At 41.6% G+C, this 22,805-nt stretch overlaps 1 protein-coding gene across 3 annotated transcripts in view; it reads right to left on the bottom strand.

Annotated features, from left to right (window-relative positions):
• Nucleotides 1–22,805, bottom strand: part of LAMP2 (lysosomal associated membrane protein 2) — a gene marked incomplete at both ends in the record, with an annotated part of 54,235 nt that overhangs the window by 28,188 nt on the left and 3,242 nt on the right. For all 3 annotated transcript variants that reach the window (XM_080719635.1, XM_080719637.1, XM_080719636.1), the window contains 2 exons: nucleotides 5,643–5,856; nucleotides 7,376–7,494. In XM_080719635.1, coding sequence (XP_080575761.1) covers nucleotides 5,643–5,856; nucleotides 7,376–7,494 — 333 coding nt within the window. The remainder of the gene's footprint in view (nucleotides 1–5,642; nucleotides 5,857–7,375; nucleotides 7,495–22,805) is intronic.

Raw genomic sequence — 22,805 nt, 5'->3', positions numbered from 1 at the left:
GTATAAAAGCCGGGCATGGTGGCGCAGGCTTGTAATCCCCGCGCTTAGGAGGCTGAGACAGGAGGATTCGCGCAGGTTCGAAGCCAGCCTCAGCTGGCTTAAGAGACCCTGTTTCCAAATAAAATATAAAATAGGTCTGGGAGTGTAGCCCGGAGGTAGAAGGCCCCTGGGTTCCATCCCCAGTACCACAATAAATACATAAATAAATAATAAAAAATAGGGCAGGGGGTATAGCTCAGAGGTCAAATGCCCCTGGGTTCCATCCCCAAACCCGCAAAAAAATAAGATAAAATATAAACAAATGAACTAGAAGTTTATACTCCAAAGTCATGAGAATGGTTGCCTCTCTGCAGGCAGAAAGAAAATGGATTTGGGGAGTGAAAAGAAAGAAAACCTCCAATATATCTATATGGTTGTATTCCTTTAAATAACTAAAAGAATGAAGGAAACATTAAAATTGGCCATTTATTAATTCTAGGTATTAGCTACCTATGGGTCTGTTATATTATTCTCTGGGCTTTGTTTGTAATTTAACCATGAAAATATTCTTAAAAGAAAATAACAAGCCAGGAGTGGTGATGCATGTCTTGCTTCTAATCCCAGTTCTTGAAAGGCTGACAGGAAGATGGCAGGTTCACAGCCAGCCTCAGCAACTTAGTAAGACTCAGCAACCTAATGAAACCCTTTCTCAAAACAAAACAAAAAAAAATTTAAAAAGGAGTTTGGGATGTAGTGCAAAGGTAGAATGCCTCTGGGCTCAACCCCCAGTAATTCCCCCAACACACGCACACACACACACACACACACACACACACACACACACACTAGCTTCATAGTTACTTCAGTTATCAGATACCTGAAAATAAGTTAGTATTTTGAAATACTGAATTATATAAAAAAACAATTATCAACATTGAATTTAAGGAAGCCATTTTATTTATTTATTTATTTATTTATTTTTGGTACTGGGTGTGGAACTCAGGAGCTCTTCTACCTCTGGGCTATACTCCCAGACCTATTTTATATTTTATTTGGAAACAGGGTCTCACTAAGTTGCTGAGAGCCTCACTAAGTAGCTGAGGCTGGCTTCGAACCTGCAGGATCCTCCTGTCTCAGCCTCCCAAGCACGGGGATTACAAGCGTGTGCCACCCGCCACGCCCAGCTTGAAGGAAGCCATTTTAAATTCCAAATATTTTCAAGTGTCTTATTAGACAGAAGCTAATAACAGAAAAGATTCTTTCCTTTGTTTAAAATAAAAGAGGGAGAGGGACTTGTTAACCTTTTAGTGTTTCTATACAAATACGTCAGACTAAATCTCTTTTTTAACGGCTGCCCCTGTGGCTCAGGAATTTATTACATCATCCCTTAATTACTGTAACAGCCTCTGAAGCTGGCAACTGTGCCCGCAGTCTCCTCACTTCTGAATTAATCCTGCAGAATATTTTTTTTTCAGTACTGGGGATGGAACCCAGGGGCATTGTACCTCCAAGCTACACGCCCAGCCCTATTTTTTAGTCTTTTTTTTTTTTTTTTGGTAGTACTGGGGTTCCTGGAAACCCTTTTACCTCTGGGCTACACTCCCAGGCCTATTTTTATATATTTTTTAAATTTGGAAACAGGGTCTCTTATTAAGCCAGCAAAGCTAGCTTCGAACCTGCGCGATCCTCCTGTCTCCACCTCCCAAGCACGGGGATTATAAGCGTGTTAAGTCTTTTTATTTTTGAAACAGGGTCTCATTGAGTTGTGAAGGGCCTTGCTAAGTAGCTGAGGCTGTCGACGAACCACAATCCTTCAGTTTCAGCCTCGAGAATACTGGGATTGAAAGCATACAACACCACGCCCGGCTGCAGAATATTCTTTATAAACTACCTTCTGCTTTTGTTGTATCATTCTGTGGCTTAAAAAACCTACAACATGCCGGGTGGGGTGGTGCACGCTAAATGTCTTTCCTTGGCTTCTGAGGCCTCCTATAATTTAGACTCAATGCACATGGCCAACTTTGTTTTCATCCTGCTGCACACACAGACTGTATTTTCATCAGGCAGCTCTCCAATGACTGCTGCCCAGGCAATGTTACCCCCTGCTGGAAGCATCCCACTCAAGATTCTCTGCTTGCTAAAATTTGACCATTAGCTAAGTTTCAACTCAGGCCCTACTTCCCCACTAAGCCTTCTCCTACATTACACACTCACTTTTCCTTTTCCTCTGCTCCTAATCAGGCCCACTAGTGATAACACTTTTTAAAGAGGGCACTCTTAAAGCCGGGTATGATGGTGCACACCTGTAATCCTAGTACTTTGGAGGCTGAGATAGGAAGATCACAGGTTCAAGATGAGCCTCAGCAATTTAGTGAGACTCTCAGAAACCTAGTGAGGTCATTTCAAAATAAAAATATCATAAAATAAGGCTGGGGGTATAACTTGAAGGTATGCCTCTGGTTTAATCCTCAGTACCAAAAAATTAAAGAAGCTAAGAAGCCATAGAGATCCACAGATGAGTCTGGGGATTTGGTACAATATGCAGAGTTTACTGTGCTCCTTTTTCTGTTTTGAGAGGGTCTAGAGCTGTCCTCTTATTGTCAGAAATGATTTATGGGCTGGGCGTGGTGGCGCACACTTGTAATCCCCCTGCTTGGGAGGCGGAAACAGGAGGATCGAGCTGGTTCCGAGCCAGCCTTGCTGGTTTAAGAGATCTTGTTTCCAAATAAAAAAATATAAAATAGGTCTGGGAGTGCAGCCTGGAGGTAGAAGGCTTCCAGGAACCCCAGTACCACCAAAAAAAAAAAAAAAAGAAATGATTTATGAGCCCTTTACTCCCTTAAACAAAAATACGAACAGAAAAAAATTAGATTGAGCTCAATGTTTTCCAATTTTTTCAAATAACATAGGAAACAAATTTAGCTTTGTCTCCACAAATGGTTTCTAGCCTCGTAAAAATAAATGATATAAGCTGGGCATTGTGGCGCATAATTGTAATCCCAACACTTGAGAGGCTGAGATAGGAGGATCACAAGTTCATGGCCATCTTCAGCTACATATTCAGTGAGACCCTGTTTCAAAATAAAGAATAATAAAGAATATTATTTCAAAATAAAGAATAAAAATAGAACTGAAGGTATAGATCAGAGGTAGAATGCCCCTGGGTTCAATTCCCAGTACCACACACATAAAAAAAAGGTTAAGTGCCAGCTAGGCATAATGGCGCACACCTGTAATCCCAGGATTTGGGAGGCTGAGACAGGAAGATGGCAGGTTTGCAGACAGCCTCAGCTACTTAGGCCCTTTGCAACTCAGTGAGACCTTGTTTCAAAATAAAGAATCAAAAATAGGGTTGGGAGCCGGGCGTGGTGGCGCATGCTTGTAATCCTAGCATTCGGGAGGCTGAGACCTGGAGGATCGCGGTTTGCAGACAGCCTCAGTTACTTAGTGAGGCCCTCTGCAACTCAGTGAGACCCGGTTTCAAAATAAAGAATAAAAAATAGGGCAGGGGGTGTAGCCCGGAGGTCAAATGCCCCTGGGTTCCATCCCCAGACCCGCAAAAAAAAAAAAAATAGGGTTGGGAATGTAGGTTGGAAGTAAATACCCTTGGGTTCCACCCCTAGTACTGAAAAAAAAAAAGGTAAGTGGTAAATGTTGTCCTACTTCTCAAAGACAACACAGAGAACAAAGATAAATACATAACAGCCAATAACCACTTGTTTTCATTATCCTCTTAAACTAGGGGCTTAATAAAAAGAAAACTAGGAGCCGGGCGTGGTGGTGCATGGTTATAATCCCCGCGCCTGGGAGTCTGAGACAGGAGGATCAAACAGTTCGAAGCCAGCCTCAGCTACTTAGGCTTTCAGCAACTTAGTGAGACACTGTTTCCAAATAAAATATAAAAAAGGTCTGGGAATATAGCCCGGAGGTAGAAAGCCTCTGGGTTCCACCCCCAGTACCACAAAAAAAAAAAAAAAAAAAAAAAAAACTAGTTTTTGATTTTCAAGTCTCAGTCTGAACTAGCTCCCAAGTTTTATGTGAACGCATTCACTTTTGGGTCTTTTTTTTCTTTCTTCTTTTTTGCAGGTCTGGGGATGGAACCCAGGGGCATTTGACCTCCAAGCTACACCCCCTGCCCTATTTTTTTTATTCTTTATTTTGAAACCGGGTCTCACTGAGTTGCAGAGGGCCTCACTAAGTAGCTGAGTCTGTCTGCGAACTGTGATCCTCCGGTCTCAGCCTCCCGAATGTTGGGATTACAAGCGTGCACCACCACGCCCATCACTTTTGGGTCTTTTAAATATGATCTTTTGAGTCATAAATCCAAATGAGCTCTTAATTCCCAGGTGTAGGCAACTCAAGTGGATCTGCCTGTGTTTCTTGAAAGAGAATGAAATACTATGAAAAGAGCTAAGATACTATAAATACCATATTAATTTAATCTCAATGGAAGGTGAAGAGAGGAGAGAATTATATTAAAGCTCCACTATCCATACCTTCAAAATATTTTAATACAGCCAGACGTGGTGGCGCATGCTTGTAATCCCAGTGCCTGGGAGGCTGAGACAGGAGAACTGCACAGGTTCGAAGCCAGCCTCAGCTACTTAGTGAGGCCCTTGACAACTTAGTGAGACCCTGTTTCCAAATAAAATATTAAAAATAGGGCTGGGAATATAGCTTGGAGAAAGCCTTTGGATTCTACCCCCAGTACGTGTGTGTGTGTGTGTGTGTGTGTGTGTGTGTGTGTGTATTTTTGTGTGGTACTGGGGTTCCTGGAAACCCTTCTACCTCCGGGATACACTTCCAGACCTATTTTATACATTTTTATTCTTGGAAACAGGGTCTCTTAAGCCAGGATGGCTGACTTCGAACCTGCACGATTCTCCTGTCTCCGCCTCCCAAGCGCGGGGATTACAAGCATGCGCCACCACACCCGGCTTACCCCCAAAAAAATATTTTAATACACATTTCAGTTCTGTGACTTACAGAATGGCCTAATTGCCAGTGCCTTCTCAAGTTCATTTTGACCTGAAATTGTCTCAATATAGCAGCAAATGTTGACTTTTGTGATTTTAACTTTATCTCATAATTTCTAGTCAAAATACTATTAAATGGTACAAAAATCTGAAGATGAGGCATTTCTCCTAGCCTCAGGTTACTGAGCATGTACACATTTAAGAGTTTTCTGCAAAGATTTTCTCATTCATTCAACATTTGGTGAGTACCCACTATTGAGTAAAATAGTTGAGTTCTGCAGCTCAACAGACTTTAGTTCAAACACCAGCTGTTCACCCACCTGCTGGATTTGTGACCTTTGCAAAGTCACTTAATCTCATTAAGCCTCATTCTCTTTACTTGTAAAACTTATACCATATCTACTCTGTTTACTAGTAAAGCTGATATCATATCTACTTCCCCATGTTGCTGTTATGAATTAAGTGAGATGCTGTAAGTAACACGGGGTAATAAATGGTACAAAGTATAACACTCAAGCAATGACAGTCAGTATCATTATTGGGTCCAACACTGTGCTACACATGAGGGCAGGGGAGGGGTTACAAAGACATCAAGTGTCCATTCTAGTTAGGAAGACAGTTAACTGCTTACATTTTATCACTAATAAAAGCAATAGAACATAACACAAATCCATTTTTTAAAGTTACCTTTATCTTCAGCATCAGGAAATATGCTCTTATTACTCGTGTTGTAGGAAAATAAGATGCTGTCAATTGAATAATCAGAAGCATCCTTGGTAAAATTCACAACCCAGGAGAAACCAGATCCAAACTGCACCACTATTTTGGGACTATTCTTGCCATCCCCACAAGTGCTTTCATTGTATGTCACAGGGCCAAGGTCTGAAATAGTTACCGATTCCTAAAAGAAAAAGAAGTTTTCCAGTGAGGAACACACTGCTGTGTAAACCAGTTTCAGATTCTCCAAATACACGCACATCCTCTGGATGAATTCATGTATGTCTAAAGAGCAGAGGAAAACTGGCTCAAACTGTTGTTTATTAGCTAATTTGTGTTTGTTTTGTGGTGCTGTGAATGTAACTCAGGGCCTAAAGGCACAGGAGGCAAGCACTCCAACACTGAGCTAATCTGTGACAGGCAGATAGTACCCTAACCAAAAGAAAACAAGGCAACAGGACTAAGTGGAGTTCGAAAAAAAGGGTATTTTAATAACAAACTTTTATTAAATTTTATTTTAGTTTTGAGCTGGGTGTGGTGGCGCACACTTGTGATCCAGCATGTGGGAGGCTGAGACAGGAGGATCGCACAGGTTCGAAGCCAGCCTCAGCTACTGAGTGAGACTCTCAACAACTTAGTGAGACCCTGTTTCCAAATAAAGAATAAAATAGGTCTGGGAATATAGCCCAGAGGTAGAAAAATAAATATTATTTTAGTTCTGCGGTACCGGGGATTGAACCCAGGGGCATTCTACTTCCGAGCTATACCCCAAGCCCTATTTTTTATTCTGAAACAGGTTCTCACTAAGTTACAGAGGCTGGCCACAAACCTGCAATACTCTTGTCCCAACCTCCCAAGTACTGGGATTATAAACATGTGCCACCATGCCTGGCTCAAGCTATTTGTTGTTATTTTTTTAAAGGGTAAGCTTTAGCTGGGCATGGTGGCTCACGGTTGTAATCCCACCATTTGGGAAGCTGAAACAGGAGGATCACGGTTCAAGGACTGCCTCAGCTACTCAGTGAGGCCCTTTGCAATTCAGTGAGCCCCTGTTTCAAAATAAAGACTAAAAAATAGGGCTGGGGGTGTAACTCGGAGGTAGAATGTCCCTGGGTTCAATCCCTAGGACCACAATTAAAAAAAGGGCAAGCTTTAATGTTAGTACATTTTTTTTTAGTGGTACTGGGGGTGGAACTCAGAGGTTTTCTACCTCCGGGCAATACTTCCAGACCTATTTTCTATTTTTTATTTGGAAACAGGGTCTCACTAAGTTGCTGAGAGCCTCACTAAGTAGCTGAGGCTGGCTTCGAACCTGTACGATCCTCCTGTCTCAGCCTCCCAAGCGCAGGGATTACAAGCGTGCGCCACCACGCCCAGCTTTAATGTTAGTACATTTTAAACATAAGACAGATTTGGTTAGACCTAAATACCATACAGTCATCAGATCGTTTGCACTTACCTGTCTCTAAGAAAAATTCCAAAGAAACAATTATAGAATAATTGTAAAATAAATATTATAAATATATACTATAACACTAAACAAAATACCTACAAAAGGATAATATTTTTTTAAAGTTCGGAATTTATGTGTTTAAGTCAGTTAACATGAACCCTTATTTGTATAAATGTATCTAAAGGATTAAAAAAGGTCAGAATTAAATTCCCACTATAAAACCCAATGAAAACTTCAAATATATACTTACATTTGTTTTGTTTATGGTTTCATAGTATATTGTGAAATTCATCTGCCATTTTGCGTAAAGGCAAGTGGCTTTTCCTGAATCTTTCAACTTCAACTCCAATTCATAAGCCCGGACAGCTCCTGCAATTATTTTTTTTAATGAGATTTTAAAATTTTTACTACATATATCAAAAACGAGTTCTAGCTACTAAAGTTCGACTAGCTCTAAAACGAAGCAAAGTATTTTAAAAGAGATATGCTATGCTGTTTTTATCTCTTTATAATTTTTTAAGGTACTGGAAATAGAACCCAGGGGCATTCTACCTCTGGGCTACATCCCCAGCCCTATTTTTTTATTCTTTTTTTTTTTTTTTTTTTGCGGTACTGGAGATTGAAGCCAGGGGCATTCTACATCCAAGCTACACCCCCCCAAGCCCATTTTTCTATTCTTTATTTTGAACCAGGGTCTCACTAGTTACAGAGGGCCTAAGTAGCTGAGGCTGGCCGAGAACCTACAATCCTCCTGTCTCAGCCGCCCAAGTACTGGGATTTACAAACTTGCACCACCACAGCCAGTTTAATCTTTATTTTGAAACAAGGTCTCACTAAGTTGCAGAGGGCCTCACTAAGTACCTGAGGCTGACTACAAATCTGGAATCCTCCTGTCTCAGCCTCCCAAGTACTAGGATTAGAAGCGTGTGCCACCATGCCAGGCTTTTTTCTTTATAATTTTTAACAGAATGCTGTTGATAAAGGCAGCATTTCCCTCCCAAAAGAATGTTTCCTAGACCTGGGATGCTGACATAGTGGCACAGACCAATTTCTGCCTCCTACTAATCATTTCCATATTCATCTGTGTGCCTTGCTAGTTTTGTTTTAGGCAATCACAATTGCCTTTTTGGGGTTTTGAAGCAAATGAATTAAGGGGAAGCATGAATGAGATGTTAAATATCTCTTCTCAGACCAGCTGGTGGAATTTTCTCTGTAATAGTAATAGATTCGATGTTTTTATTGCTTTAAAACCTGTTGCAAGCCGGGCGTGGTGGCACACGCTTGTAATCCCAGCATTCGGGAGGCTGAAACCGGAGTATCGTGGTTCGCGGACAGCCTCAGATACTTAGTGAGGCCCTCTGCAACTCACTGAGACCTGGTTTCAAAATAAAGAATAAAAAATTAGGGCAAGGAGTGTAGCTCGGAGGTCGAATGCCCCTGGGTTCCATCCCCAGACCCGCAAAACAAAACAAACAAAAACAAACAACAATAACAAAAAAAAACCTGTTGCAATAGCCGGCGTGGTGGCACACGCTTGTAATCCCAGCATTTGGGAGGCTGAGACCGGAGGATCGCGGTTCGCGGACAGCATCAGATACTTAGTGAGGCCCTTCACAACTCAGTGAGACCCTTTATTTTAAAAATAAAGAATAAAAAATAGGGCAGGGGGTGTATCTTGGAGGTCAAATGCCTCTGGGTTCCATCCCGAGACTCACACACACACAAAAAAAAAACCCTCTTGCAAGCTGGGCATAGTGGTGCATGCCTGTAATTGCAGTATTTGGGAAGCTGAGACATAAGGATCACAGACTTGAGGCCAGCCTCAGAAACTTAACAAGGCTCTCAGCAACTTAGTGAGACCCTGTTTCCAAATAAAAAATAACATAGGGCCAGGAATGTAGCTTGGAGGTAGAATGTCCCTGTGTTCAATCCCCAGCACCACAATAATAATAATAATTAAAAAAACAACCTGAATCAGGCATTGTGGTGCATTCTTGTAATCCCAGCATTCGGGAGGCTGAGACAGGAGGATCACGGTTTGCGGACAGCCTCAGCTACTTAGTGAAGCCCTCTGCAATTCAGTGAGACCCTGTTGTTTCAAAATAAAGAATAAAAAATAGGTCAGGGGGTGTAGCTTGGAGGTCAAATGCCCCTGGGTTCCATCCCCAGACCCGCCCCCTAAAAGAACCTGTTGCAAGCTATATGACCCAGGACACATGGGTATCTTCCAAATTATTTTATTCTGATGTAATCAGATATGGGATAGTTTCTCTAAATATATGTATCACATGATCAAGAAGAAGCATTGTAAAGAGCTGTTATATCCATAGTAAAAATGTTAATCTTCATAAATCCAATGTTTATCTCTTATTTCCCATATTAACATCAAATTAACTAGAAAGACTGGTTAGTCTTTTGACATGTACTCAAAATTAATTTCTAAATTTTCTGTGTGCTCTCCTCCCCTAGCAGTTCTGGGAGATGGAACCCAGGGCCTCACCCCCAGCCTATATTACCTCTTCATGCAAGGAAACCTTACAAAGTCAAGCTTTACATTCTTCAGTTAACTTGATTCTAATCTTCTACACTTAAATTTAGGAATATTCTGTGAAGCGTGGGACATACCTATAATCTCAGTACTTGGGAGGCTGAGTCGAGAGGATCACATATTCTAAGCCAGCCTAAGCAGTTTAGCAAGACTCTTAGCTACTTAACAAGACACTGTTTCAAACTAAAAAATAAAATAGGTCTGGGTTGTAGATTGGAGGTAAAATGCCCCTGGGTTCAATCCTAGTACCAAAAAAAAAGACCAAACATGGTGCATGTTTGTAATCCCAGCATTTGGGAGGCTGAGACAGGAGAACCAGGGTTCAAGGACAGCCTCAGCTACTTAGTGAGGCCCTCTGCAACTCAGTGAGACCTGGTTTCAAAATAAAGAATAAAAAATAGGGCAGGGGCTGTAGCTCAGAGGTAGAATGCCCCTGGGTTCCATCCCCAGTATTGAAGAAAATAAAAAAGATGTCAGGCGTGGTGGTGCATGCTTGTAATCCCAGCATTCAGGAAGCTGAGACCTGAGGATTGCGGTTCACAGACAGCCACAGCTACTTAGTGAGGCCCTCCGCAACTTAGTGAGACCCTGTTTCAAAATTAAAGAATAAAAAATAGGGTAGGGGTTGTAGCTTGGAAGTCAAATGCCCCTGGGTTCAATCCCCAGTACCACAAAAGAAATCACATGATACTCCATTCTTATACATGATCTTATAATTTTATATATTTAATAAAGTAAAATAAAAATAAAGCCCTTAGTCTTAGCATATTTTCCTTGTGCTCAAAGCATTCAAAACTATTTAAAAAGCAGCCAAGAAAAACCTCTCATACGTTAATCATTTTCTCTCCAAAGACATTAGTGTAATAGGAAGAAAACCAGGTAAAATGATAATAGGATCAATGTGTCCTGAGGTGGGAGAACTGAAGTTTTATGAAACAGAAGGCATAGGTTGTGGTTCACATTTATCACCTGAAATTAAATTCGAGATAGTCAATCTGCTCCATTCCCTTCTAAGCCTTTCTGCTTGAGAGCGATTCTTTCTGCTCTTGGACTCCATCTCCAACAGCATGGGAAGACTATCACTCAAACAGCCATCACCTCAAACTTAACATTTCCAAAACTAAAATTCATTATTCTACTTCTCTCTCCTCATCCATTCTATCTCTAAATAAAAGGCAGGGCCAAGAACTCAGGCTCAGAAGTGGTGAAAATAGCTTCCACTTCATACCTTCAGGAATTCCAATTTGTGTGTGGGAAGGGGAAGGGACTAAGAATTAAGCCCAAGGGCATCATAGCTTCATGCTACACCCCCAGCCCCTTTCTAAAATTTGAAATAGTAAAGTTGGGCGTGGTGGTGCATGCTTATAATTCCAATACTTGGGAAAGTGAGATAGGAGGATCACAGGTTCAAAGCCAGCCTCAGAAACTCTGCGAGGCCTTCTGAAACTCAGTGAGACCCTATTTTCAAATAAAGAATAAAATAGGACATTTGGACGTTAAATGCCCCTGGGTTCAATCCTCAGTACCACAAAAAAATTTGAAACAAGATTTTGCTAAGTTGCTGAGGATGGCCTCAAACCTGCAATCCTCCTGTCTCAGCTTCCCATGTACTAGGTGTGCCACTGCACCTGATTCATGAAGTCCTACTAATTTTGGCCTTCAAACGCTTATGAAGCCAGTACTTGGGAGGCTGAGATAGGAGAATCACAGGTTTAAAGCCAGCCTCAGCAACTTAGTGAGAACCTTGACAACTTAGTGAGCCCCTATTTCAAAATAAAAAATAAAATAGGGCTGGGGATATAACTCAGAGGTAGAATGTCCCTGAACTCAATCCCTAGTACTATATATACACTAAATAAGGCTGGGGCTATAACTCAGAGTACAATGCTCTGGGTTCAATACCCAACACACACAAAAAATCTCATATATTTTTGCCTTTTATTTCTTCTCCCAATGTACTACTCCACCCCAAAACTGCTGCAGACATCTTGCTACTCCTAAACATGTTGGCCAGATTCGTAGTTCTTTTTTTTCCTCTCATACTTAGATAAGCAGTTCTTAAATCCAACCTCCTCTCAGGATACTCTCTTGTTCAAAAATTTTTACTGGCTCCTGAATTACCATATTATTTTGCAATTCCTCTCCCTACCTTTCAAAGTAATCCTTAATCTTGCCCACCCTATTCCTTCAATGTCTCTGCAGGCAATTTCCCAGAACACACCCTATAATCTGGTCTAACTGGTTCCTGCTGGACCCACCCACCATACTCCATTCAACTTTTACCCCTAGGCTTCTGTTTCTAGCTCTTGAAATCTACTTTGTTCTACTGACTTAAATGTTGACATCAAAGATGCTCCTCCTTTGGGGCTGCCCCAAATCCTCAACTTGATTATAATTTCTGTCTAATATTGCTGCCTGCTATAGAAGCTGACAACGCTGTTTACTTTCTTTCCCAGGCTCCCTTGCAGCAAGGAGGGAAACTAGTGCTGTACTAGACTCTGCCTAACAAAGGTAGCTACAACAGACTTGGAGAATGGAGCCAGGAATGGAAAAGCATCGCAGGGACTGGGAGTAGCCACAGCGAGATTAAGTGCTCAGCAACAAGGTGGCTGTGGCCATTGGTACAAACTATTTTCAAACTCAATGGTGTGGTAGTGCATTTCAGTGGCATGCCTTGGGTTTTTAGTCAGGCTTTGAGATACACAGCCAAGCCAGGCGCACGCTTGTAATCCCTGCGCTTGGGAGGCAGAGACAGGAGGATACTGCAGGTTCGAAGCCGGCCTCAGCTACTTAGTGAGCCTCTCAGCAACTTAGTGAGACCCTGTTTCCAAATAAAAATATAAAATAGATCTTGGAGTATAGCCCAGAGGTAGAAGACCCCTGGGTTCCATCCCCAGTACCACCAAAAATAAAATAAAAATAAGATACATAGCCAGGAGCTCCAGTCATTCTGAGTTACCTAATGTATATTTTCATAATATTTTATTGATATGTGACAAACACACAGAAAAGTACACAGCGTAACATATGTAAGGGAAAAGCTCATACAATATTCATTAAGCATATAACACAAAGGATTTTGACAAACTGAACCCTCATATGGTCAAGGAATAGAACATTACAAGTATAATCATCTCTCAGTATCAGTGGATTGGATCCAGGGCCCTCAAGGATACTTACATGGATCTTCAAGTTTCATATAAAATGGTGTCATGCTGGGCGTGGTGGCGTACACTTGTAATCCCAGCACTTAGAAGGCCTAGACAGGAGGATCGCGCAGGTTTGAAGCCAGACTCCGCTACTGAGTGAGGCTCTCACAACTTAGTGAGACCCTCTTTCCAAATAAAATATAAAATAGGTCTGGGAGTGTAGCCCGGAGGTAGAAAGCCCCTGGGTTCCATCCCAGTACCACAAAAATAAATAAATAAATAAAATAAAATGGTGTCCTTTTTTTTTTTTTTTGCACATAACCTATGGTCATCCTCCTGTATATTTTAAATCATTCCTAGATTACTTATAAAAATCTAACAAAGCCATGTGTGGTAGTACACACCTGTAATCCCAGTATTTGGGAGGCTGAGACAGAAGAATTACAGATCTGAAGACAGCCTCACCAAGTATCGAGTCTCTCAGCAATCTAGTGAGACTTTGTTTCAAAAGAAAGAAAATTTTTAAAAAGGCCTGGGGATGGAGCTTGGAGGTAGAATGCCCTTGGGTTCAATCCCTAGCAACCCCCCCATACATCAAACACAGGACTAAGACAAGAACCAAAGTCTGTACACATTCAGTATAAACATGATCTTTCCCCTAATATATCTGATCCATAGTTGGTTGAATCTATGGATGTGGACCCATGAATGAGGACCAACTGTATCCCCAAAGCCCCCCTTGCTTCTCCTTCCAGTTACTATCCCATCCCAAGAGTAATCACCATCCTAACTTCAAACATTAGAGACTAATTTTTCCCTGTTCTTTAACCTGATATAGAAATGGAATCATTCACTACATGCGTTTTATGTCTGTCTCCTTTCACTCAATGTAATGTTTCATGAAATTTACCAACGTTTTGCACAATTGCAGTTCATTCAGTCTCAGAGCTGTATAACTTTTGATTATCCATTACCTATCTATGCTGTTGTGATCGACATTTGCGTAGGTTCCAGTTTGATTCTATTATAAATGCCTCTGTAAACATCCTTGAGCATATTGGTAATCACATGTGTGTTTGCTGGATAGAGCGCCATGAATGAAATTGTTAGGCCAAAAGATAAACAATGGGTTTCAGTGTCTTTTTCAATAAATTCCCTTTCTGCTTAAAATCAGTCTTACTTTATTTCTCTTGCTCGCAGTCAAGAACCTGGACTGATATGCTATCCGTTTTTCAGAAGCTATTTTTTCCACAAAGCTTTTCTTGACTGCAAAAGCCCTCAAGGAACAGTCATACTGTATACTCCCACATTTCAGTATATTTTATATTCTTCGGAACTACTCAAAGTTATTTTATGCCAGTAAGTCTCATCTTTTCTACTGTCAACAGCTCCAAAATAGCAGTTTCCAACTGTCACTTTACAACAAACCAGCATGCCATGGAAAATTATAGTATATGACAAGTTTCTTGTCACTAATAAAAAAGTACCAAAAGTCTGGGAATGAATGATAGATTGATTTTTTTTTTAAGGTTCCCCTTGTTTGTTTGTTTTTTTCTTTTTTGTGGTACTGGGGGCAGAACCCTGGGGAATTTTACATCCGAGCTACACCATCAGCCCTATTTTTTATTCTTTATATTTGAAACAGGGTCTCCCTGAGTCGCAGAGGGCCTAAGTAGCTGAGGCCGGCTGTGAACCGCGATCCTCCTTTCTCAGCTTCCCAAATGCTCAGATTACAAGCATGTGCCACCACACCTGGCTAGGGTTCCCCTTGTTTTTGACCCTCATTTGAATTCCAATATGCCCCCCAAATCAAATGGTCTTAGCTCTGCCCCAGCCCATAGGAGTGTGTCTTTTATGAGTGCCCATCTTGGTGAAAAAGACCAGGTATATTATTTTTCTTCTATCTCTTATCATTCCTGGTAGTGCTGAATACATATTACATTTTAAATAAACATTGAAAATACCCCACCATGAGGACAAATATATAGCTTGACCTGATTAAAGGAATGTTAGCCCTTTAGAACTTCCAAATCATGAACCTATCAGTCTCCTGGATACTCCCTCACACCTTTATGTCACTTTTCTGATCAAATAGCGACATGAATCTCAAGATAAGAATAATGTTTTTTCCATAAGTAAAGTATTTACACTTTGGCAAAAAGCATCTAGCATGCAATTTCCATTCTTATTGCTATGCTTAATGTTATTAGAATAACTAAGGGGGGGACATGGTGGCGCCCACTTGTAATCCCAGCCCACTTGTAATCCCAGCACTTGGGAGGATAAGACAGGATGATTCCGGTTCTTGGACAGCCTCAGCTACTGCTTAGTGAGGCACTTTGCAACTCAGTGAGACCCTGTTTCAAAATAAAGAATAAAAATAGGATAGTACTGGGAGCAGGTTGGAGGTAGAATGCCCCTGGGTTCCATCCCCAGACCCGCAAAAAAAAAAAAAAAAAAAAAAAAAAAAAACAAAACAAAAAAAAAACTAAACCAGTTTTTCTTAAAGGGCTTAATGACAATAAAAAGTCATATCTGCATATATCCTAGAGTATATGATTATGGAGCTGAGAATTGATTCTTCAAAGAATAGAGAATGTCTCACCTCAAAAATCAACATTTTCAAGCTGGGAGTGGTGGCGCACGCTTGTAATCCCCGCACTTGGGAGGCTGAGACAGGAGGATCACACAGGTTCGAAGCCAGCCTCAGCTATTTAGTGAGGCTCTCAGCAACTTAGTGAGACCCTGTTTCTAAATAAAATATAAAAAGGTCTGGGGGTATAGCCCAGGGGTAGAAAGCCTCTGGGTTCCACCCCCAGGACCACAAAAAAAAAATCAACATTTTCAAATTCACATATCCTCTCAATCCTGTTTCCAAAAAAATTCCTTATAGGTCCTTTAAGAAATCAGCTCTGCCGGGCATGGTGGCCCACTCTTGTAATCCCTGCCCTAAGGAGGCGGAGAGAGGAGGATCATGCAGGTTTGAAGTCAGCTGCGCAGGCTTAGGAGACCCTGTTTCCAAATTTACAAAAATGTAAAAATAGGTCTGGGAGTATAGCCCGGAGGTAGAAGGGTTTCCAGGAACCCCAGTACCACCAAAAAAAGAAAGAAAGAAAGAAAGAAAGAAAGAAAGAAAGAAAGAAAGAAAGAAAGAAAGAAAGAAAGAAAGAAAGAAAGGAGAAAAAAAAGTAAGAAAGAAATCAGCTTTTATTTGCCCTAAACATGAGAAACAAAAAGTGGCTGAGTTTTAAAAATCCGACCCAGAGCCGGGCGTGGTGGTGCATGCTTGTAATCCCCGCGCTTGGGAGGCTGAGACAGGAGGATCACATAGGTTCGAAGCCAGCCTCAGCTACTTAGTGAGGCTCTCAGCAACTTAGTGACACCCTGATTCCAAATAAAGTATAAAATAGGTCTGGGAGTATTGCCTGGAGGTAGAAAGCCTCTGGGTTCCACCCCAGTACCACTAAAAAATAAATGAATAAAAATAAAATAAAATAAAAATCCGACCCAGTGTAAAGTGTAGCTGAAAAATATGCATGGAGAAACGAAATTGGAAGTGTTTTGTTTGGGTTTTTTTTTTTTTTTTTTTTTTTTGCGGGTTTGGGGATGGAACCCAGGGGCATTTTACCTCTAAGCTACATCCCCGGCCCTATTTTTTATTCTTTATTTTGAACCTAGGTCTCACTGAGTTGCAGAGGGCCTCACTAAGTAGCTGAGGCTGTCCGCGAACCGCCATCCTCTGGTCTCAGCCTCCCAAATGCTGGGATTACAAGCGTGCGCCACCACGCCCGGCTCAAAATTGACAAAACCAAATCAACAACAACAAAAAAATAATGACCTAGCCAGGTGTGGTGCTGCATGCCTATAATCCCAATACTTGGGAGGCTGAGACAGAAGGATCACAGTTTCGAGGACAGCCTGAGCAACTTAGTGAGAAGCTTAGCAACTTAATGAGACCCTATTTCAACATAAAATAAGGCTGGGGGTGTAGCTCAGAGGCAGAGTACCCCTGGGTTCAATCCCCATTAATACACACACACACACACACACACACACACACACACACACACACCTAAGAAACAATATAATGAGGAAATTAATGATTAAGAGCATCTATCCCTGGAGCTAAAGTCTAGAATTCAAATGAAGCAGTCCAATTCACTAGCTATGAGACTATGGGCAAGTCATTCTTGCTGAGAATTGTTGTGCATATCTCTGTGATTAATACTTCAAAAGCAAGTAAGCAGCTAGGCATGGTGGTCTGTGATCCTAGTACATGGGAAGCTGAGACAGGAGGTCAGCTTCAGCAACTCGGCAAAGCCCTCAGCAATTTTACTGAGACTGTTTCAAACTAAAAAAACAAAATAGGGCTGGGGGTGTAGCTCAGAGGTAGAACACTCCTAGACTCAATCCCCAGTATCACACACACACAAAAAGCATATAAACCCTTTGCCAATCAAGTTAGAGATCCCGGTTTATAAACCTCCCTTCTAGTAAACACAATCTAAAAGGGATATTTCCAAATTTTTCATGCTTATTTTCATATTAAGGAAAGGACTCTTGTCTTCAATTTTATCCATTCAGAATGATGTTGGCCAAAAAAGGGTCGTTCAAAAAGGACACTAAGCTGGGCGTGGTGGCGCGCGCTTGTAATCCCAGCATTCGGGAGGCTGAGACCGGAGGATCGCGGTATGAGGGCAGCCTCAGCTACTTAGTGAGGCCCTCTGCAACTCACTGAGACCCGGTTTCAAAATAAAGAATAAAAAATAGGGCAGGGGGTGTAGCTTGGAGGTTGAGTGCCCCTGGGTTCCATCCCCGGCCCAGACCCACACACACACACAAGAAAAGGACACAGAGCCAGGCATGGTGGCACACGCTTGTAATCCCCACGCTTGGGAGGCGGAGACAGGAGGATTGCGCAGGTCCGAAGCCAGCAAGAGACCCTGTTTCCAAATAAAAAAAAAGGATAAAATAGGTCTGGGAGTATAGCCCCGAGGTAGAAGGGTTTCCAGGAAACCCCGTACCACCATCAACAACAAAAAAAGGACACAGAGCCAGACATGGTGGTACATGTTTGTAATCCCAGTATTTAGGAGGCTGAGACAGAAAGATCCCAGGTTCACTGCCAGCCTCAACTACTTAGTGAGGCCATCTGCAACTTAGTGAGACCCTATTTCAAAATAAAGAATAAAAAATAGAGCTGGAAGCTCGGAAGTAGAATGCTCCTCGGTTCAATTCCCAGTAACACACACACACACACACACACACACACACACACACACACACACGACACACGACACAGGACATACCATACCTCTCTTTACTATTCAATGATGCCTTTCCCATATTTTTAAATCAGATTAACTTTCCACATTTATAATTCCTAATATAGGTTTATTTGCTACATTTGGTTGCTTATCCTCTTGCTTTTTGATAAGTCTCTTAGAACAGAAAAACAATAATATGATTTTAAGCTGTGAACGATGGACAAGTGAAAAGGAACAATAAAATTAATTAAAAAAAAAAGTTTAAACCTACAAGATGAACTCTTTTTTGTACTAGAACTTGAACCTGGGGACGTTCTACCTCTGAGCTACACCCCAGCCTTATTTTATTTTTTATGTTGAAACAGGGTCTCACTAATTTGCTGAGGGTCTCACTAAGTTTCTCAGGCTGTCCTTGAACCTGCAATCCTTCTGTCGAAGTATTGGGATTACAGGGATGTGACAAAATGCCCAGCATCACTTTTTTTTAATGTCAGAGAGCTAGTAAGGAAATGAGTTTCAACTCTATACAACTAATGGAAAGTGCTTATTGCTGAACAGAATTTGGCAGACCTCCAGAATTATTTTGCAATACAAAGCAGGATACCAAGAAGTACTTATAAAATAAACTTCTGAATCTGAGGGGATCTCTGATCACTTCAATACCAAATTATGTTTTTTGTACTAGAAATTGAACCAGGGAGGTCTACCTCAGAGTTATACCTCCAGACATTTTACTGCTTATTTTGTTTTTGTTGTTGTTTTGTTTGTTGTGGGTTTTTTTTTGGGGGGGGGCGGGTCTGAGAATGGAACCCAGGGCATTCTACCACTGAGCTACACCCTCTGCCCTATTTTTTTATTCTTTATTTTGAAACCGGATCTCACTGAGTTGCAGAGGGCCTCACTAAGTAGCTGAGGCTGTCCGTGAACAGCGATCCTCCCGTCTCAGCCTCCCAAATGCTGGGATTACAAGCATGCACCACCATGGCCGGCTGGTTTTTATTTTTTTCTTTCTTTCTTTTTTTTTTTTTTGGTGGTACTTGGGGGTGGAACCCAGAGGCTTTCTACCTCTGGGCTATACTCCCAGACCCGTTTTATATTTTATTTGGAAACAGGGTCTCACTAAGTTGCTGAGAGCCTCACTAAGTAGCTGAGGCTGGCTTCAAATCAAGGCGATCCTCCTGTCTCAGCCTCCCAAGCATGGGGATTACAAGCCTGCACCACCAAGCCCGGCTTTTACCGCTTATTTTGAAACAAGGTCTTGCTAAATTACTAAGAACCTCACTAAATTGCTAAGCTATATTGCTAAGGTTGGCCTTGAATCTGCAATCTTCCTGTGTCAGGTTCCAAAGTACTCCAATTACAAATTCAAATATGATCAGAATGCTTTTGTCAGTGGAACACGGTGATACATGCCTATAATCCCAGTACTTAAGAGATTGAGACAGAATCTCAGATTCAGACCACCCTCAGCAACATAGCTAGACTCTCACCAAATAGTGAGATCCTGTTTCAGAACAAAAATAAGGTTTAAAAAAAAAGGGCAGCCGGGCGTGGTGGTGCACGCTTGTAATCCCCGCCCTTGGGAGGCTGAGACAGGAGGATCACGCAGGTTTGAAGCCAGCCTCAACTACTTAGTGAGGCTCTCAGGAACTTGGTGAGACCCTGTTCCCAAATAAAATATAAAATGGGTCTAGGAGTATAGCCCGGAGGTAGAAAGCCTCTGTGTTCCACCCCCAGTACCATCCAAAAAAAAAAAAAAAAAGGACTGGGAAGTCAGGCATGATGGCGCACATTTCTTTTTTTCTTTTTTTCCTTTTTTTGCGGGGCGGGGAGAGTTCTGGGATGGAACCCAGGGGCATTCGACCTCCAGGATACACCCCCAGCCCTATTTTTTATTCTTTTTTTTTTGAAAAAGGGTCTCACTGAGTTGCAGAGGGCCTCACTATATAGCTGAGGCTGTTCACAAACCACCATCCTCCGGTCTCAGCCTCCTAAATACTGGGATTACAAGTGTGCGCCACCATTCCCGGATCAACGGTGCACATTTCTAATGCCAGCATTTGGGAGGCTGAGATAGGAGGATCGCGGTTCGTAGACAGCATCAGGCACTTAGTGAGGCCCTTTACAACTCAGTGAGACACTATTACAAAATAAGAAATAAAAAACAGGGCTGGGGGTGTAGCTCGGAGATAGAATGCCCAGGGGTTCTATCCCCAATGCTGCAAAATGGGGGTCTGGGCACATAGAAGGTCCCTGGGTTCGATCCTCAGTACAAGAAAAAAAAAAAAGAATGTGTCTCTTACTATATGAGGAAGAACTTTCATCTACTACCTGCTCTAAGTCATACCGCTTTTTTTCCAGAATGTTCTATATATCAGTATAATTTAATTTTCTCCTACACCAAGGGACACTTAGATCAGCACCAGAGCTTTGAAATATTCTTTGGTTGCGAGCTGGGAGTGGTGGTGCACGCTTGTAATCCCAGCATTCGGGAGGCTGAGACCGGATGATCGGGCTTCATGGACAGCCTCAGCTACTTAGTGAGGCCCTCCTCAACTCAGTGAGACCCTGTTTCAAAATAAAGAATAAAAAAAGTAGGGCAGGAGTTATAGCTCGGAGTGCGAATGCCCCTGGATTCCATCCCCAGACCCACTATATATATATATATTTTTTTTTCCCCTCCTTTGGTTATAAATTCCACCCAAGGGTACAGGAGAAGAAAGCTGTAGACATGATAATTGTCTAAATATTTATAATACTATCAGATAAAATGACCAATGACTAATGGATTAACACAAGCCAGTTCTTTGAAGTATCTCTCTCATAGCTACAATTTTGACACAATCTTTTGTGTGTGGGGGGGGGTCCTGGGGATGGAACCCAGGGGCATTTGACATCCGAGCTACACCCCCTGTCCTATTTTTTATTCTTTATTTTGAAACCGGGTCTCACTGAGTTGCAGAGGGCCTCACTAAGTAACTGAGGCTGCCCGCGAACAGCGATCCTCCGTCTCACCCTCCCAAATGCTGGGATTACAAGCGTGCACCACCACGCCCCGCTTGACACAATCTTGAAGTCAAAGTTATCAGTTAAAGAAAATGTGGTAAGGCTATAGGAAAATCTTAATTCTTGCATTTTCTTTTTCAGACAGCCTCAAAAAGAAGAGATATTAGCTCTTTGTGAAAACCTAACTCTCCTCACCGAAGTCTTCCTAGCTCTCCATATTAACCTTCATGTCTATGCAGGCAGATCTAAAGGATACAGGTAAGAGACTAGCATCATTCTATGGGATTTTACCTTAATAACTAGATATATAATTACCTGGATGCTTAACACTGAGCTTAAGGCCCTCAATCCAAGGACACTAAAGAACTTTTCAAACATCATTTAAGGTTCACAGAAGAAAAAGGAGACAAAGTTGATTTAGTTCACCATCATATCCACAGTGCTCATCAATGAATACCCTCAAAAAGTATCTACTGGAGATTAAACATGTACCAGGCCCAGTGCCAAGTAGGCTATGGAAAATAAAAGTACCTAAGATATTCTCCCTTAATGAGACTTAGCTAAAACTAGGAGGAAAAATGGAACAGAAAACAAGCCAGTAATACCCTAAGAGTTTGGAAAAGAAAATATATAGTCTGATTCCCCCAAATGGTCAAATGACTGACCTTCTAACCCTTGGTATCTGCCCAAATGTCACTCAAGAATGGACAGCCGTCTAACCACTTAAGTTTAAGACAGGTCATCCTCCATCTTCCACCTACCCCTTTTATAAGCTTTCATTCTTTCCTCATTATCTACTTTATTTTCTTTATGAGGTTTATCAGTATCTGGAATTACATTATTTACCTATTGGGCTATCTTCTCCCAAGTAAATTCCATGAGAGCAGGCCCTCATCTGTCTTGTCCAATGCTCTCTCTTTCACCTAGCACACTGGCATTCAAACATGCACAACAGGTATTCAATAAACATTTGTGGGAGGGAGGGTCTCTCACCAGTGAAGTATGTGTTAATGGTATGTACAGGAGCCAGAAGAGTGTCAGTGCTTTAAAAATGTATGCCTCACTCAACCCTAAATAAAAAAAACAGAAGTCAAACTAGTTGTAAAAATCAATAGCCACTGAAGAATTCTGAAATATCTGATGTCACAAAGGAAACAAAATAAAGCAATGAGGCTACAAAAAAAAAAAACTTTCATCCACTGCCTTTTCTATAATAACTCTAAGTCATATAGCTTTTTCCCATAATGTTCTCTTATCAGCTATCTCATTCAAATAAATATCAGTATAATTTATTTCTGTGAAATAAAAGGCTACAGGTGGAACTGGGATAGAGTTATAAAGTTACAAAGTAAAAATGGCACACCTAGATCACTAACACTAATAAGACCACAAATGCAGGACAGACACTCTACCTTCTAAGGTACCCTGGGCACAGTACCAGGTATAGAATAGTTACCTTTTTGTGTGTGGATGTGGGGGTGGGGATGGAACCCAGGGGCATTTGACCTCCAAGCTACATCCCCTGCCCTATTTTTTATTCTTTTTGTGTGTGTGTGGGTCTGGGGATGGAACCCAGGGCATTTGACCTCCAAGCTACACCCCCTGCCCTATTTTTTATTCTTTATTTTGAAACCGGGTCTCACTGAGTTGTAGAGGGCCTCACTAAGTAGCTGAGGCTGTCCGCGAACCTCAATCCTCCAGGTCTCAGCC

Source organism: Muscardinus avellanarius, assembly GCF_963383645.1.
Source record: "Muscardinus avellanarius genome assembly, chromosome: X".
NCBI lineage: Eukaryota > Metazoa > Chordata > Mammalia > Rodentia > Gliridae > Muscardinus > Muscardinus avellanarius.
The sequence above is the reverse complement of the archived record's forward strand: the minus strand, read 5'-3'. Positions and strand labels throughout refer to the sequence as shown.